Source organism: Lactuca serriola, chromosome 6 (genome assembly GCF_051521515.1).
Source record: "Lactuca serriola cultivar US96UC23 chromosome 6, Lser_US96UC23_V15, whole genome shotgun sequence".
NCBI classification, from domain to species: Eukaryota; Viridiplantae; Streptophyta; class Magnoliopsida; order Asterales; family Asteraceae; genus Lactuca; species Lactuca serriola.
The window spans coordinates 80,963,277-80,982,890 of record NC_136413.1 but is presented as its reverse complement, the minus strand read 5'-3'; the positions used below and the strand labels follow the sequence as shown (position 1 = coordinate 80,982,890).

Sequence of the window (19,614 nt, the reverse complement as noted above, 5' to 3'; positions counted from 1 at the left end):
TGAAGGGCCAAGACATCGTTTATCGCATTCAAAAGTCAATTATGAGATGGTGAACTGTTATTTATAAGAAGGTATCATGACACCTATCTATGAAGATTGACAAAAGAAGAATACTACCTTGGTATGCTCCACAAAACCAAATTCTTCGCTTCCCTTGGATGTAAGCAAGCTCAAGAACAGCCTTTGTTGCTGCAACCGATGGAATTGACAATCCCAGTGACCATTTATGCAATGTACTTTTTGGTGTTCGAGGAGGATTAACAGTGACTAGAAAAGGTAGCTCATTTTCATCAATGTTCTGCATTTTAGTTTAAGAGTTAAACCACTAAAACATATTTAAACTAGATGGTAGTAACGAACACTTCAAATAAAATAAGAAGTAAATTATATATATATATATATATATATATATATATATATATATATATATATATATATATGAGTAAATACAGTTTGTGAGGGAGTGTTACTGTTCATTCGGTTCGACTTCTTCTAGATAAAAAATAGCTAGCTAAATCCAAATAACATTACAACTTTGATAGCATATGATACAAGATATAAAATAAGAAGCTCTCTAGACAAATATTTTGTCTACTATCATAGCAGATTTTCATATTAATACTTTTTCTGCTTAGGAAATTTGATCTAACAATTTTCATCTTTCCTAATTTTAAAGCTAAATTGTTTGTAATTTATATGTTGCAATGGTGTAGCTGAGATTTATAACATGTTATTGATATATAAGTTAATATGTTGGTGTAGCTTAGATTTATAGCATGTTATTGATATACGAGTTAATAAATTGTTGTAGCTGAAGTTTATGATTGATTATTGTTATAAGAGTTACTAAATGATGTTGTATGTATATATAGTTGAAACTCCGGCACGGGTCTCATGAATGTATCTTCAGCCGATTGGGGCCTCTAGAAATATTAACCTGATCATTTATGTGTTAATCGTTTAAGAAAATATTAATGTTTGAGTTCGTTTACAGTAATTTCAGGGCCGGATCCCAGATTTTAAGGACCATGTGCTAAGAAGAAAAATAGAGCCCTAAATTAATACATAAGGAAAACAAAAAAGAATAAATTAACTAAAAAGAAACATATAAAACTTTATAAAAAGTTCAAGGGTTGATTATGAAATATAAAGCAAGAACTAATGGCCAAAATTATAACTTAAATTTAAAACTTCAAAATGTGGAGGCCATGAATCGAACCTACATTGCTTCACACTAAGGTAGTACGCTTATACAGTTAGGCTACACACAATTTATGTGAAACTTTGAATATATTTATATATATTTAGTTATTAAATATATAATTTAATTAAAACTAAGGCCCAATTTTTTTCTAGGCCCTGGGCGGCCGCCCCTCTTCCCCCCCCCCCCCCCCCCCCCCCCCTTAAAACCGGGCCTCGTAATTTCACATTAGAATATTTTGTATTTTTAAAAATTGTTTTAAAAAAAATTGAAAATTGAAAATAATAACTACACAAAAAAATTACAACTCAAATTTTGATTTTGAAAATAAAGATGAAAATTAATTTGAAATGTTAAATGGTACAATAAAAAGTTAGAGATTACCATAATTATAGGATCATAATTTAAATAGCATATTAATTATTTAGTCAAAGTTCCAAAATTGCTCGAATTGTCATCTGGTTCCTTTTTTTTTTACATTAAAACTAGTTTTTATTTGAACTTAAGCGTGTGTATATATATATATATATATATATATATATATATATATATATATATATATATATATATATATATATATATATATATATATATATATATATATATATATATAAAGAGAGAGAGAGAGAGAGTTAGGTTCATGTGAGACGACCTAATTTTGTGATACCGTGAGACGCATTTTTTTATTATTTTTTATTTTTTTAGTTAATTCAAGTTCCGAAAATAATATTTAAAAAAAGAATTTTTGGATTTTTCCATTTATTTTGCATTTTAAAATTATTTTTTAGAATATGTACAGTGTAATATTATATTAGAATATTTCACGTATTTTTCAAAAAAAACGGGATTTTTTTTATATTTTTTTATTTATTTTAGTTAATTCAAGTTCCGAAAATAATATTTAAAAAAAGAATTTTTAGATTTTTCCATTTATTTTGCATTTTAAAATTATCTTTTAAAATATATACAGTGTAATACTCTATTAGAATATTTTACATATTTTTCAAAAAAAACGGGATTTTTTTTATTATTTTTATTTTTTTTAGTTAATTCAAGTTCCGAAAATAATATTTAAAAAAAATAATTTTTGGATTTTTCCATTTATTTTGCATTATAAAATTATATTTTAGATTTGGTCTCACGGTCTCACAAAATTAGAATGGTCTCAAATGAACCTAAACCTATATATATATATATATATATATATATATATATATATATATATATATATATATATATATATATATATATATAGGTTTAGGTTTATGGAAAACAAAAAAACCCAAAAAATTATAAAAATACATAAAAAAATACCTAGATATCACAAAACTTTTTTTTGAATTTTTTATGAAAAAATCCCAAGTTTTTAAAGAAATTCGCTGAAATTTTTTTTGAAAAAAATGATTTTTTTGTTTAAAAAATAAAAAAAAATTCAAAAAAAATTTCAACGAATTTCTTTAAAATGGTGTATATATATATATATATATATATATATATATATATATATATATATATATATATATATCCACATTTTCACAGTATTAACCTATTTTTTCTCCTTTCTAATGATACCATGTGGTATAACTCAAATTCATTCGCTATAATTTAAATTTATTTAAAACTAGTTGTGAAACCCGTATATTTTACGGGTTAATTAAAACATAATGTTAAACATGAGCGATTAGATGAAAAGTTTATTTTGAATTTGAAATATAACATAAGTGAAAATTATGAAAAAAAAACGTGCAAAAAATAAATTAATTAAAATTATGTGTTTAATTGTTAGACCCGTGTATTAAACGAGTTAATGAGTTATTATAATAAAATGTTAAATACAAATGTTTAAAGTGTAAATTTATTTGAAATTTAAATTGAAATTTCAAATTTGAAATTAATAGTTATTATAGTAGGTTTAATTTATGGAAACTAAATTAATGATATAGTGGAAATGAATAATGAAGTAATTGACAAGTGAAAAATAAATATATTTCAAAATTATGACAAAATGACATGTGACCAAATAAATGAGAGAATGACAAGTGTCAATAACATTTTCATTTATTAAGGTAGAAGATGTGAATTAGATAATTAATAATTACTTTTTACTTCTTTATTTAATTCAGGAAAAGAAATCAGGTGGCTTGGATTTTTAAACAGGCAAAACTTAAATAACATATTTGACAAATTTCTTGTCAATGGAAACTAGCTTTATTGTAATCTCGTTAATTGTTGTTTTTAATTACTCTTTAGCTCTTTAACAAACTTTTGTCACGTGATTTTGTTGCTAGCTTTTTTTTTTCTATAACCGAAGCTATATATATATATATATATATATATATATATATATATATATATATATATATATATATTAGGTGTAAGATCCGTATACTACACGGGTTTATTAATAATACAAATTTAATATCAATATTTAAACATTAAATTTAATATCAATATCAATTTTAGAGAGCTCTCATTAATTATGACATTTATTTCATTATAAATATATCAATTTTTTTTCAAGGAAGCATTTATTTCTCTCAATATTATAACCGAAATAAGTTATGATATGTGAACAAATCAGAAAATTACATGTGGAAATAAATAATTTCTAAAAATCTATTAAAATGTCATGTGTCCAAATCAATGAGGACATGACATGTGGCAGAAAATGAGTTTTATTTATTAGTATATATATATATATATTAGTTTATAAACCGTGTAATATACGGTTGATAAATTAAAGTAAGATAATTAATAATTGTAACAAAATAAATGGAAAAGGAAATTATTTATAATTGATTATTTCACATAACTTATTACCAAACATTTTGAATTTTAAAATCTCTATTAATAATGTTAATTCTAAGAGACCTTGAAGAAGATTTAAATTTAAATGTAAAATCATTAAAAAAAAACATATATCATTTTTAGAGAATAAAAAAAAAAGAATTCAACTTTATAAAAAATGACAAGTATAAAGTTTAGGATTCTTTTTTTTTTATTTGCAAAATATAACCCCATATAGAAACTTTTTTTTGTCCCTTTTTACCCTGCAATTTATTTATTTTCTTTCTTAAACTTATCTACTAAGTTATAACTTCATAATTTAAATTACTTTTTTAGCTTCACAAATCTACACAAAATTACCAGTATACATGTAGCACCTGGTTCCTGGTATGTAAATCTTATTTGAGTATTTCTCTTCTTTTAGCCTTGGACTCGGCGAGTCACAGGTCCGACTCGCCGAGTAGATGCGGGACCCGGGACACGTTTAAGTTGTCGACTCGGCGAGTCCATATCCTGGACTCGGCGAGTCACAGCTGTTGGATGAAACCCTAAGTTTCAGGGGTTTGCACCCTATTTAAACAACATATCCGCCCCAACCTCGTCCCCATTCACCCTCAAAGCCCTGTATCTTTCTCTAGCCGTGCTTCCTTGTGAGTTTGAAGTGTTTTTGTGGTATTCTTGAAATTTTGAGGGAAAAAGAAGAGGGAATCAAGAAGAGGAGAAGGAGGCCAAGCATCTCTGTGTCATTCCAACGTTTCCCCTAAGGTATAGCTCGTTTCCCCTCTGTTTTTAAGCTTATTGTCCCTTATAGCTCCATTAAAGTCCTTTTTGAGCCATTCCCAAGATTGTGTATGCTTGAGGGTTCGTAATAAGTTGATTGGCCTCTAGATCTAGGCAAGATTGAGCTCCAGGAGCTCAGATCTGTTAGCTTTATGGACCCATGTTGCTTGTTCACCCTAGATCTACCCTTTTGAGGCATTTTGAACCCTAAAATCCATATTGGTGAATATCTACACGTAAAGTTGGAAACTTTACGTGTGATTCGTGTCCTAGAAGCCCAGATCTGTGAATGGCATGGACTGGAATCGAGCAGATCTGTGTATTTAGTGGTTGCATGGCAACGACTTGGCGAGTCGTTCATGTGACTCGGCGAGCCTATTCACGAGTCTCCGAGTTTGTCCCCTTTTCGTAGTGTCGAGTGAGCAGTGAGTCACGGGGTGTGACTCAGTGATTCGGAAGCTGAACTCATCTATGGAGGTACTCGGCGAGTCAATGCCCTGACTCGGCGAGTTCAAGGCAATCTCCTTAGATCAAGAACAGACTCGGTGCTAAGACTCGCCAAGTTGTATGAACAACTCGCCGAGTAGGATGAAGGACTTGAGTATCTGTTATGAAGGAGAACTCGTCGAGTCGTCGCCTAACTCGACGAGTAGGAACGGGATTCAGGGCAAACGTTTGGGTAGGGACTCGGCGAGTTGGAAAGCCAACTCGGCGAGTCGGGTCAACTGAAAGTTGACTCTGATTTTGACTTAGGTCATGATCAGGGGTAAAATGGTCATTTTACCTAAAGGACAGTTAGCAGTGTTTGATTGAGTATGTTGTGGGAATTGCAGCCGGAGGATTTCTGGAGCAGCAGCAGCAGCAGTAGACAGTCAGTTCCTGCTCAGATCAGCAGCTACTTCGAGGTGAGTTACCTTCCAGTAGCGGTGGGTCTTCGGCCACAATGCCGGCCCACCAGTAGGAGTCGTATGTTAGATGATTGTCTTTGTGATATCATCTAGGTTGCTACTATCTGATATGTTATATGCTAGTATGATATGTTATATGTGATAATAGTAGAGTTCGGTTGTTAGGACCGGAGGGTAGTCAGACACCCCAGAAATGTCTGACAGTACGTGATGATATGTTTGCATGTTGGCCTGTCATGTTATATGCGATAGTGGTAGTAGTAGGGGACTAGTCCCCGAGGATCGGTTGTTAGGACCGATGGGTAGTCAGCACCCCAGAATGGCTTGACATGGGTAGTCAGCACCCCAGAATGGCTTGACACGGGTAGTCGGCACCCCAGAATGGCTGTACCGGGTAGTCAGGCACCCCAGAATAGCCTGGCAGTATGCGTGTTATTTGTTTGTATGGTATGTGGTACGATGGGGGAACTCACTAAGCTTTGTGCTTACAGTTTACAGTTTTGGTTTCAGGTACCTCTTCGTCTAAGGGGAAGGAGTCGGCGCGGTAGCGGCACATCATGCACACACACTGGTTTCCGCACTTACGAGATTCTCTGGGATTTATACTCTGATATTTTGACGGTTGTATGATTTGGCTTTTAGACATGGTTTACGTTTTGTTATGGTTTGATCAAACAATGTTTTTAACTATTAATGTTTTCTAAAGTAATGTTTTTAAAACGAAATTTTTGGTCTTAAATTTTGGGACGTTACAATACATTAATTATTATATGTAAATTTTTGTTTGCATTTATGATTTAATAAATTATTATTTTTATTTCAAATTTTTTATGTGCTTAACAATTATTTGTTTTTTATACATATAAAAAATGGTTCAAAGCAACATCACTTTCATGAACTATACTTCAATATAGGATAGTATTGAATTTTTTTAAATTTTTTTATTTTATCAATCTATTTTAATTGGCTATATTATAAACTCATGGTTTCTACAAGTCTCAAACCTAGTATATATATATATATATATATATATATATATATATATATATATATATATAACAATATTTGTACCCTTAGTCTTCATAATATCATGATATATGCCCCTCTTAAACTTCAAAATATCATATTTGTCCAGTTTAATTTTCTCAATATCATATTTATCCTTCATAAACCTTCAAAATATCATATTTACCCAAAAAAAAAAATTTATAATGTTTTTAATATTTTATAATCATTTTTATACCTTAGAATTATTATAATAATTAAGAAATTTAACCATATTATCCTTACGTCTATGATAATGGAATGTGAACTTCTAAATTGTTAGAATGTCTGCCTCTTGACAGACAAAAAGATTCATCTTCAACCCTTTCTATGGAATGTATATTTTGATTGTGTAGTTTTTCTTGTTGTTGATTATTATCATGTTGTAGATGGAGGATATTTTAGATATTACCATTGATATTTTGATAATTAAAAAACACATATATGATATTTTGATATTTAAGAAGGGCATATATGATATTTTAATGTTTAAAAAGGACATATATGATATTTTGAAATTTTATGAAGGGTAAATATGATATTTAGAAATTTCATGAAGGGTAAATATGATATTTAGAAATTAAGTTGGGTAAATATGATATTTTGATGTTTAAGAAGAGCTTATATGAAATTCTCCCTATTCATGGCAAGATTTATTGTTGATAAGTATTGAATTAGTTGAAAGGCGTTATGTAACACTGTGTATGTTGATACTTTAATATGTATGCTTAATTATTATTGATATGATGCGTATATAATATGCAGATTACTCACTAAGCTCTTTTAGCTTACATTTTTTATGTTATGTACATTTCAAGATAGACCCACTAAGGTATAATGTTAGTAGCTCACTAAGGTATAATGCTAGTAGTTGAAGATAGTGGAACTGTAGATTAATGGTAACCCCTCGACTTGGATCTTTGTAAATGAAAATTTTAGATGTACCTTTTATTAATTTGTAGGTGTTAGACTATACAAGATTTATAGTTTGTATTCAAGTTTGTGCCCAAAGTATAGGCTTTCTTCTTATCATGAAGCTAGTTTTGAAAAGCTATAAGATTACGTACAATCAAAATATAACTTACAAGGGTCCAAAAAAAATTCAAGTTAATGATTATCACATACCCTACCATATTTTAATCCCCAACAACAGAGACATACCAAACGTTTTGCACATATAGAAATGAGTAGGAGAATAAGGTTATGTCTTTGAAATGTATGTCCATGTTCTAGTAACAAAACAAGGTTTTGAAATGTTTTTGAGAAAGAAACTATGTTTAGTGACCTAGGTGGTATTGGTTTTTTGTCTGCATATCTTTTTGGTCTCTTTTGTCTGCATCGTGTAGACAACACACAAACAATAGTCATCGTAGATTGTTTGTTTTTTGAAGACCATAGATCTAATAAGGTTTGCATGTCCTCTTCTTGGTGTAGATGTAGACCAGAGTCTTCTAACATTTTCTAGCCTAAAAAACACATATATATTTTTTTAAAATTAAAACTTAGATTTATTCCAACTTTATCTATGATAAACAATTTGAATTTTTTTTATCATACTTCAAGAAAATAGGTCCGACCACTCAACGATTGCTTTTATGACAAATTTATTAATAAAGATTTAATTACAATAATGGTTGTTACAACTATTTATATAGATATTTAAAAAAAAAATTAATATTGTCTTACATTTTTTGTGCCAAATTTTATAAAAAAAAAACTAATGAAGCAACATTAGTTTCTTGGGAAATAATTGTGGTAGGTTTTTATTTGATTTAAGTGGAAAGTAAAATGAAAATTTTCATTTTAAATCGACGTTTAATTCCATCTATTTTATATGTTAAAATTTTTGATACCTAACTACAATTTTTCTGTATAACTTTTTGACCAAAGCTTGTTGTTTTTTATCAAATGTATCCGTTAATTTGTACTATTTTATTTTTATTATTTTATACAATAATACATAAAACTTGATCTAAATTTCTTAACTATTTAAAATAGATTAAAAGTATTGAAAAATTCTTTTATGCTTTACAAAAAATAGTTTATTTAGATTTTAGTTTATTTTCCTAGTTTTTAGACAGTTAAAAAACAAACAGTCTTCTTTATCTGATTGTAGACATTTTGTCCATCTCTTCTATTGCAAATGTCTGCAGACAGTAAACATGTTGGCTCAGAAAAAGCAAACAGAAGCCTAATATCCATTCTCCATAGGATTGTGGTTGTTTGTAGGGGTGGGTGTAATATAGATTTCCTATCTAATTTTTTGGAGCATGAGTTAAACTTAAAGTTTTTTTTAGAAATAAAAACTTCCCTAACGAGTTTCCATATCAGTTTTCGCACATCAATTAATCCCCATTGCAAACAAAAGGCTATGTCTCATTCGGTTGAGTCACTATAAGTGAAACCTCCGTATAGCCACAAGGGACGAATAGTGTCAAAATTTAAACATTGATAAATAAGTTATTCATTTTGAATTAATTATTGTTTGCTAAGTAACATAATCTATCTACCATGGTGATACTATCAAACTAATAGAAGCATGTTTTCACATCATTTCATTTCTTGTTTACTTCAGAAATATCATCGTAAATTTCTATTCGTTTAAGAAATCTCAATGAGCATATTAAAATTTAAGATTGAAAACATCATGTGTACCTGGAGCACATTTAACCAGTACGTTAAGAACACTTTGTTATCCTTAGTTCCAAGAAAATTTAGTGCACTCCATGTTGTTCGGTTTCGAGGCATTACACTTTTGTCATTGTGTAGAAAAATGTTACTGCAAAAAGAAACATTTATTATCCATTTAAAATCATTATAGAAACGACAAGGCTGTAGAGAAGAAATTATTGGGATGGCCCAAAGAAATTTGATCATCTCCGCTTCATAGGCATCCATAGTTTGGTTGATTCAGTTCAATTGGGAGCCGTCGAATTTTCGTTTGTTTGAAGATTTTCTTTTCGTGTTGTCTTTCAAGAGAAAAAGAAAGCTCCCGGAGACACCTTGTTAGAAGGTAAGATGTTTTCATTTGTTTCGGAGCCAAACTCGTTCTAGCTTTTTCTTGTAAGTTATAATCGTTGTTGCTAGCCATGAGCTAGCTTATGATGATATTAATGTTCACAGAAAAGGTTGTCAATCCATACAATAAGTAGGCCAAGAATCACTCGCACGTAAAGGAACATGATACCTGTATACATAATTAAAAGCCCCAAATATTCTTCTTTCTTCATTTGTAGCTTCTTCCCCCAACAATCTCAGAGTTTGATGGGTATCCGCGTCTATTATGCATCCACCAAACCTTTCTTCAGAGCCATCCTCACATAGAAGTAAACAACCTGCTCATAGATCATAGATCATATTTCATACCAATTAGCTAATTTACTTACTTCATTAGTGTAACACTACTTATTATGCAATAATTTAAGTAAAAAGTAACAGTCGGCTTAGTGGTCGTTTTGTTATGGTGTCCGTAGTAGCACCATCAACGCTTAATTTTTCCGAACACAATGCAAAAAAAATTCAAATTTTTTTCTACTATTTTGTCACTACATAATATATATATATATATATATATATATATATATATATATATATATATATATATATATATATAAGTAAAAGAAATGTATGACTCTAGGGTGCAATTTAGAAGCCCAAAAACATAACTACAAACCTTATGTTTTAAATTTTAATTCAACATTTGAAACCCCAAAAAAAGAAAAATTAGACAAATAGTCCAATGGCTAGAAGCTAAATATTTTAATTCAACATTGCATTGCTTTACAATGTTAAGAAGGGAACATTTTTAAAAGTTGAGACTAAGAAAGTATTCAAAAAATTTCTACATGAAGAGGTGAATTTTAAATTTTACTTAAAATGTTACTATGTTATTATGTAATGGATCGCTTTTTGTATTATACGGAATAAATTGTTTTCATTTTTATATTATGTTTCGAGAAAAAAACATCTTGCCATATCTACTATAAAATCCTACGTGTCCACCCGTGAGTCGACAACAGGTCATGCCATTAGGGCGTTTTGTAAAATACAACACTTATCGAGAATTTAAACCATGATACGTTAGAAATATTAGTGTTCCACAATTAACCTTTTACATGGGTCTTGAGTGAATTAATGTGTATGGTTCAAATGGTGTGGTTTATCATATTATATATATATATATATATATATATATATATATATATATATATATATATATATATATATATATATATATATATATATGTTTGTGTGTGTGAACTGATCATAAAATGTTTTAATTTTGGAAAATCATAGAAAATAAAGGCATGATAATTATAAGGTGGCTTATATAATAGAAAATGAAGATTCAAGCAGTTAAAGCAATTAGGGCTGGTCCTGAAAAATTAAATATTTTCAAAGGCCCAGGACAAATAAGAAAAAATGTCTATTTTGCCCCCTCAATGGCCCCATGAAAGCAATCATTTACCATCATCACGTTTTGAGACATATTTTATGGCATAACCCGTCCTTATTTGACAGCCGCTAGACAACAAATCTTCTTTGATCTGTTATTAAGTCAAACATGTAATTAGGATGATTAAACTTGATCATACGGTATGTACATGTTGAGGGTTCTCTGGTGGAATATATATATATATATATATATATATATATATATATATATATATATATATATATATATATATATATATGGGGCGGAGGTTATATAGGGGCAGGGGGGCTGTGGCCCCCCCTATTTTTTTATATATATAGTCTTTATGTATTAAAAAAGTTACATATTATGCCCAAATCTATAAAATTTTACTTTGGCCCCCCTGTTCTTCAATTTTTATACATATTTTATTTTCGGCCCCCCTAATCGAAACTTTAAGCTCCGCCCCTGTATATATATATATATATATATATATATATATATATATATATATATATATATATATGTGTGTGTGTGTGTGTGTGTGTGTGTGTGTGTATGAGAGTAGGATTAGAGTGTGTATGAGTTAGTTGCTTAAATAATGATGGTTATACTTTGAACCAGAGAAATTTTAACCTGAAAAATAATAAATCACCTTTTTAATGTAAGTCTGTGAGCCACCCCTAACGGTATACCATTGAGAGCCATTGAAAATCTAACAAAAGATAGACAAATAAAGTCCAGAAAAATATTATCTATTGTATAAGGAACTACATGTATGTTATAGTTAAATTTTGTCGCTATGAATAAACATGAAAAGGTGTACCTGAAATAGATGGTGATTGTGAAAATATGATAGAGCCGAAAAAGCAGATAACCTCATAAATGTGTCTGCTGGGCAGGACCACAAGGAAGAGCATATTGGAACCTGTGTTAGGCATTCATTTCATACGTTCAACAAAGATTCATTGAGTAATTATTTGCAAAGTTAAACATAACAAAAGGAAACAATTTCAAAAGGTTTCTCACAAGATAAGCCTTTTGAAATAATTCTGAATAACCATGTGACTTGATGAAATCCCACAAGGTATCGTTGTGACTGATATCTTGGTTTTGTTGAAACTCTTCAAGATACCTATATGTCAGTTATAAAATTAATTGAAATTGAACGGCTAGCCAGGTTCTCATATTAATCATTCGTCATTTGACTTATATACTCTATGACTTATACACTCAACCTATGAAAATCAAAGTAATGGAAACCTTACTCGTTACTTAAGAACTTGCAAGCACGAGGATTGGAACTATAGACTTTGTTCTAACTTTAAGACAACAATAGTAATTAGCATGCCAAAGCTTATATTAAACAACAACGTTGTTTTAATTTTTATTTTTTGTTGTTGTAAAAGCATTTGCTATTAATTAGAAGAACCCTACAGCATAATTAAGGGCTTGTGATATAAAAGTCCTCGATCTTGTAAAATTTTGTTGTTTTTGTCCCCTTGACGTTTTCTTGTTCGCTAATGGCAACATTTTGTCACGTTATTTTTTTTCTTGTCACTGTTACATGTAATAATAGATTTCTAAGTTCGTATGAAATCAAATTAAAAAAAAAAAAAACGATAAGTTTATAAATCTTTTTTTTTTTTGCTTTTTCTCTAAATATGTTTTTTTTTTCATATTATACGTATTAATGCTTAATTATTTATACAAGCTTTTTTTTAATTATACATCATATATATATATATATATATATATATATATATATATATATATATATATATATATATTCGTAGGAGCATAAATATGTATTTGTACGTAAAAATAGATTTTTATACTTCTATATTTCTAAAAACAAAAAAATATACACATTTATACATCTATACTTCTAAAAACGTGTATATATATATTTATATAACTCTAAAGAGGTATAAATATTTATTTATACTTTTAAAAAACAAAATTTGACTTTTAAAAAGGTAAAAATGTAGAAGCTAAATATGCATTTTTATATATTTATACATCTTAGACGTATAGATACATATATTTATATATTTTAAAAGTATAAATATGTATTTGTATATTCTTAGAAGTTTAGATACATCTTCTTAAGCATAAATATGCATTTTTATGCTTTTGAAATATAATATTTTAGAAGCATAAATATACATATTTATACTTCTATAGAAGTATAAATTTGTATTTTAACATTATTAAATGTATAAAAGTATAAATATTTATTTTTCATGTTTATAAAAGGAAGACTATGTCTATTTATATAAACATGTTTTTGATTGATATACTTCTAGCTATGTAAAAATATGTAGCTATACTACTAAAAAAACATATTAGTATTTCAAAAAATTATCACCCTTATGATTGATATTATATATATATATATATATATATATATATATATATATATATATATATATATATATATAAAACAATGCCTTTATATTTCTAAGAAACATATAATGCGTATTTATACTCCTAAAAACGTATTTGCAAGATTTTTACTTAAAGTTCTCTCTCTCTCTCTCTCTCTCTCTCTATATATATATATATATATATATATATATATATATATATATATATATATATATATATATATATATGGTAAATACTTAAAAGATTTGTAAACTTAAAGATCAATTTACAAATTTCGTTTTATGATAACCTAGAAACCTATAACTACAAGTCACGAGGACAATGGATTTTCTTTTGTCAAACTTTGGGTATTAATGAACAAGAAATCATCATAGGGGACAAAGCAATACATTTGGCAAACTTAAGGAAATTCTTGTTAAAAGCTCTACAATTAACCACATATACCTCAAAACATCATTTTTAAACTTGGTCAATTCCCATAACATCTTCAAGAAGTAAGGATTTATCATGTTCCCCTTTTGTGCAAACAAACTTAATAAACCATTTCGACTGCCCCATTCATAGCCATTGCCTTCAGCTAAGCTAACGGAGAACGACTTATCAGAAATCTCCATATGAAGTCCAAGTTTCGTAAAGAACTCCATCATATTGGGATATGTGACCTGCATATTGATGAATCATTGGCATATATTATTATTAGGGGTTTCACCATTTTAGATACAACAAATTTTCTAATTTTCTAATTTGTATTGAACTAAACTAATCAAGTATGTTGATATTTCAATTGATTTCAACTAAATTAGAATTATTATTTTTGAATTCGAAATTGTTTTGGTTATAATGAAAACCGAATGAATTGAAAAAAATAATAACAATTAACTTCTTATTATATATATATATATATATATATATATATATATATATATATATAGAGAGAGAGAGAGAGAGAAAGAGAGAGAGAGAGAGAGAAAGAGAGAGAGAGTTGTTTTTTAAGTTATAGTAAAACCTTAGGCCTAATTAACAGGGCTATATATATATATATATATATATATATATATATATATATATATATATATATATATATATATTTATATATATATTATAGATGTAGTTTTCAAACAATTTGTTGATTTAGAAGGTATTTGGAATTTCCTCTAGAAACTCCTATCTCAGTTATTGACTTCTTGAAAAATCAATAATTAAAAAAAAGTGTTTGGATACTTAATAAAAACTTTTAAACCAACTTTTGGTTTTGGCTGTGAAAAAGAGTTTTGAAGAAGTTATAATTTGTGATTTTTTTGGAATGACTGATGACTTATTAGAATAGAAAACAAACAAAAGTCAATAAGGTAGCTAAACACTTTTTAACTTATTGACTTTTGTCACTAAAAAGTTAATCCAAACATATTTTTTAAATTTTCTCACATCAATTAGTCAATAAGTCCTTCTAGATAATGGTTTTTTTTAACTTCAAAATTAAATCCCAAACATCATGTTAAACTACAGAAATTAAAACTTGTTAATACTAAAGTTATATATTTATTACAAAGTAGTTTTGATTCTTGAAAAATAAATTACAAAAACTGATCCAATAGAAATATAATTCCTTGAGTTTGAATCATATTTTAGTTTATTATGGAAAATTAACATCAATATTTTTAAATCAAAATTATTTTGATTTAACTATATTGGATAGGGTTTAACCATTCTATTCAAAAGAAAACTCTTAATAATTATAGATCTATATTAACACTTCTTTGAGGATCAATCAAGTAAAAGTTAAAGATGACAACAACTTAGATGAGAAGGATCCGTTTTAAAAAGTCCTAAATGCAAAACACATCCATTTAGATGGATCATATCCATGGATAAGTTATGTTATGATTTTTTCAAAATTTATTTTTTTTATTAATTTTAACATACATTTTCAATGATTAACGTTTTTTTAATAGTGTTTTTCTTAAACATACATTAAGTAATATAGAATGTTTTATAAAATCTTTTTTTAGTTAGTTATAATTTAAACATATTATATTTAAATTGTCACAAACAAACGAAAATAAAAACAAAATATGTCTGATCTTTATATTATATATATAAAATACAATATATATATATATATATATATATATATATATATATATATATTACGCCGTAGTTATCAAAAAGAGATTGAAAATGTTGTATAATTGATATAAAATTTCATAAATGAATTGTAATTAGACATTTAACTTAAATAATTAGTTTGCAAAGAAATAATAAATATTTCAAACTAAAATTAAATTAGGGGTTTTTAAATAAAATATGATTAAAGAATAAAATGTCTATCTTATCACATTTTTCCAATAAGATAAAATCCTCTCAAATAAATAGAGATTTTTTTGTCACATGCTAATCTCTAATAAGTTTGGACACTTATTATTTTGTGATATTTTTTTAAATAAATAATATCCACATGTCAATTTATGGTTTTTTTTTCAAATTTTAAAATTAAAAAGCCGCATAATAATATACTTATATATATATATATATATATATATATATATATATATTTATATGTGTGTGTGTGTAAACTATTAAATGTAATAACTATTATAATAAATTACAATTAATATGTTTATATATTCTTTATTTCAAATTTTATTATAAAATATACTTCTTATTAAATTTTAATATATTATTTTTTTAATCAATCCGTGTAATATACGAGTTTTACACGTAATTATATTATAAAATAAATAGATACATAGACTTTATTATCCATTATCATTTTCAACCACTAATTATTATATTTAAAAATTAGCTTTAATACTTTTCTATGTTATCACATTATTCACATAATGATAATTTTTACATTAACATTTCAATTTAGTATAAAAAAATATATTTCATAATTAATCACAATGAATTACATAATTTTAAACTAAATATATTTGTCATAATCTATTCTAATAAATAAAGGTTTTTTTGCCACATGTCCTCTTCTCCTTCATTTGGACACATGCCATTTTCTAGAATTTTTAAAATTTCTAATTTCCACTTGTCATTTTATTGTATTTTTCATTTTATTAAATGAAAATTCCACATTCAATATGTAAGATAATATATATGTAAGGTATTTATTAGAAAGTATTTATATATGTAATGTATTCAATACATTAAAGTCTCATTAATTTTAATAATTCATTTTTTTTTTATTTTTAATATAAATTCAAACTTTTCAAATTGTTAAAGTTTCATATATTTTTTAAAATAAACTTATTTAATACATCGGTCACATACTTAGTTTTTAATATACAACTATATTCTTACTGTTGCACAAGGTTATATCATGTTGTATTTTTTATTTGTGTATTAAAAAAAAGCTAAAAATGTGTAATTTTTCCATCAAACGACAAAAAGTTATTTACGTTGACCAATAAAATAATAAAAATATCATAAGGCATAAGCGATTATATATATTCTAAATTTCTTTTTCCTTTTCATCTTTTTTATTTTTTTTTATTTTCATTTTGAGTCCTTTTGTTTATTTGATTTTTTTTTTCTAATTCTTCGTCTTCTTCTCCTTCATCTGTCACACCAGATGACCACAACAACGTTACTCTCTGATTATCTACTCTAATAAATAATGGTTTTTTTTTTCCACATGTTCTCTTCTCCTTCATTTGGACACATGTCATTTTCTAGATTTTTAAAATTTCTAATTTCCACTTGTCATTTTATTAAATGAAAATTCCACATTTAATATGTAAGGTAATTATTAGAAAGTGTTTATATATGTAATGTATTCAATACATTAAAGTCTCATTAATTTTAATAATTCAATTTTTTTTTATTTTTTATATAAATTCAAACTTTTCAAATTGTTAAAATTTCATATATTTTTTTTAAAATAAACTTATTTAATACACCGGTCACACACCTAGTTTTTAATATACAACTATATTCTTACGTGTTGCACAAGGTTATATCATGTTGTATTTATTATTTGTGTATTAAAAAAAAAGCTAAAAAGCTATAATTTTTCCATCAAATGACAAAAAGTTATTTAGGTAGACCAATAAAATAATAAAAGTATCATAAGCATAAGCGATTATATATATTCTAAATTTCTTTTTCCTTTTCGTCCTTTTCATTTTTCTTATTTTCCATTTTGAGTCCTTTTGTTTATTTGATTTTTTTTCTAATTCCTTCGTCTTCTTCTTCTTCATCTGTCACACCAGATAACCCCAACAAGATTAGTCTCTGATTATCGCTATTTCCGACAATTGTCGTTGCAATGCACAACGAGTAAAATACTAGTTACTAACTATATCATACATTTTTACCCTTTAAGATATAACGTTTTATTTGTTATTTGAGTAATTTAAAAAGTAGAATCTATAAAAGTTGTAAATTTCTCCATCAAATGACAAAAAAATATTTAAATAGATCAATAAAATGATATAAATAGCATAAGACAAAAAGTTTTAAATAATATTTGGTTTGATGTGACTTGACGGCAAAGTTAAGTTTCAAATTTTACGAGTCGTGATAAGCCATATCATTTGTAATGCATGGCTTAAGGATGCAATTTGTATTTAGTTAATATATATATATATATATATATATATATATATATATATATATATATTAAACTATTATTTATTTTTATGTACATATATGTAGGGGTGAGAATTTTTGATATGACAAAAATATATGACACGAAACGAAATTGTGACGAAATTGAAATTCGAATTCATGTCTGTGTCATTTCGTATCAAGTGTAAGAAACATGATGTTGTGTTCGTGTTTGTGTTCAAAATTTGACACAAAATTAACAAGATTTAGCATTTTTTCTCATGTTTTGTACGACTAAGTATTAATTAAATAAACTAGTTTTATGTTATGTTATGTTTGTCGTATTGTGTTGTGTTCGTATTACGTAAAACCTTGTCGTGTAGTGTCAAACAAAACACGACATGACTGTCTAATTTGCCACCCATATATTGCATCCATTTAGTTGATATCAAGGATTACAGCCTGGATTTTTTGTTATTGCAGTTCTGATTTATCTTTTGAACACATATAAGAATGTGAATTTTTTTTTTTCTAGTTTTGTGGTTTGTTTTTTAGTTTTTTTTTTTTTTTTTTAGATTTAAGGTGATTATTGTTAAAATTGAAACAAAATGCAGATAAAGAATAGAGGAGAACGAGAATAGAGGTACTAAAATACGTTTTGAAGATAACCTTGCAGAAGAAGACAACTTCACTGGAGGAGGGAGGAGGAGTGGTTGACTGCAGTGAAAACGTGAAGGGTGAGGGGTAGTGATGAGAATGTAGGCCCATTTCCTTTAACTTTTTATTAAATATTAAAAAAAAAATATAAAAATTATTGACAAAGATATAATAGTCTTTTTAGTTTAAAGAGATAAGAAAACTACAATCAAATCAAAACTGGCCAAAATGACCGTGAAGCATATCCAACTTATTTTCAATATATATATATATATATATATATATATATATATATATATATATATATATATATTCACTCCATATATCTTTAACTCAACTAAATTTTACATATTATTTTGAAATAAATAAATAGTACTAATTCAAGTATTGAGTGATACTATTCACTTGCAAAAAATAAACAAGAGATTTATAGTTATTATTTTTATAGTCTTATTATATATTTTTACTTTCTTTTCATACACTAGTTATAATTGAAATGTAAATCCTAATATTTGTAATATTATGTTAAAGGGATAATAGTATAAAAGCGTTTACAATTTTCATTTTTAACGACTTTTATCTCTCTCTCTCTCTCTCTCTATATATATATATATATATATATATATATATATATATATATATATATATATATATATATATATAGATCAAATGAGAACACCAAAAAGGTTGAAAACGCGAGAACAAAGTATATTCATTTGTGATTCCATGTATTCATTTGTGGAGAAATGAAAATTTTTTACGACTTTAATTTCAATTGAAGAAAAAAAGTATATATTCATGTTGATTGTGCGTAAAAAGTTATCAATTCTCCACAAATGAATAGATGGAACTACAAATGAATATGCATGTTA

The 19,614-nt window shown here is 26.8% G+C and overlaps 1 protein-coding gene across 2 annotated transcripts in view; it reads right to left on the bottom strand.

The window, feature by feature from the left end:
• The window catches only part of LOC145059333 (uncharacterized), a 40,586-nt gene that overhangs the window by 15,457 nt on the left and 5,515 nt on the right, over positions 1-19,614 (bottom strand). Inside the window, exons 2-10 of one of the 2 annotated variants that reach the window (XM_079007191.1) lie at positions 18,755-18,802; positions 13,970-14,187; positions 12,164-12,269; positions 11,961-12,062; positions 11,790-11,849; positions 11,189-11,267; positions 9,908-10,055; positions 9,376-9,499; positions 118-298 (exon numbers count right to left, since the gene is read on the bottom strand). In XM_079007191.1, the coding sequence (XP_078863317.1) occupies positions 118-298; positions 9,376-9,499; positions 9,908-10,055; positions 11,189-11,267; positions 11,790-11,849; positions 11,961-12,062; positions 12,164-12,269; positions 13,970-14,187; positions 18,755-18,802 (1,066 nt within the window). The remainder of the gene's footprint in view (positions 1-117; positions 299-9,375; positions 9,500-9,907; positions 10,056-11,188; positions 11,268-11,789; positions 11,850-11,960; positions 12,063-12,163; positions 12,270-13,969; positions 14,188-18,754; positions 18,803-19,614) is intronic. The other variant, XM_079007190.1, reaches the window with a different exon arrangement.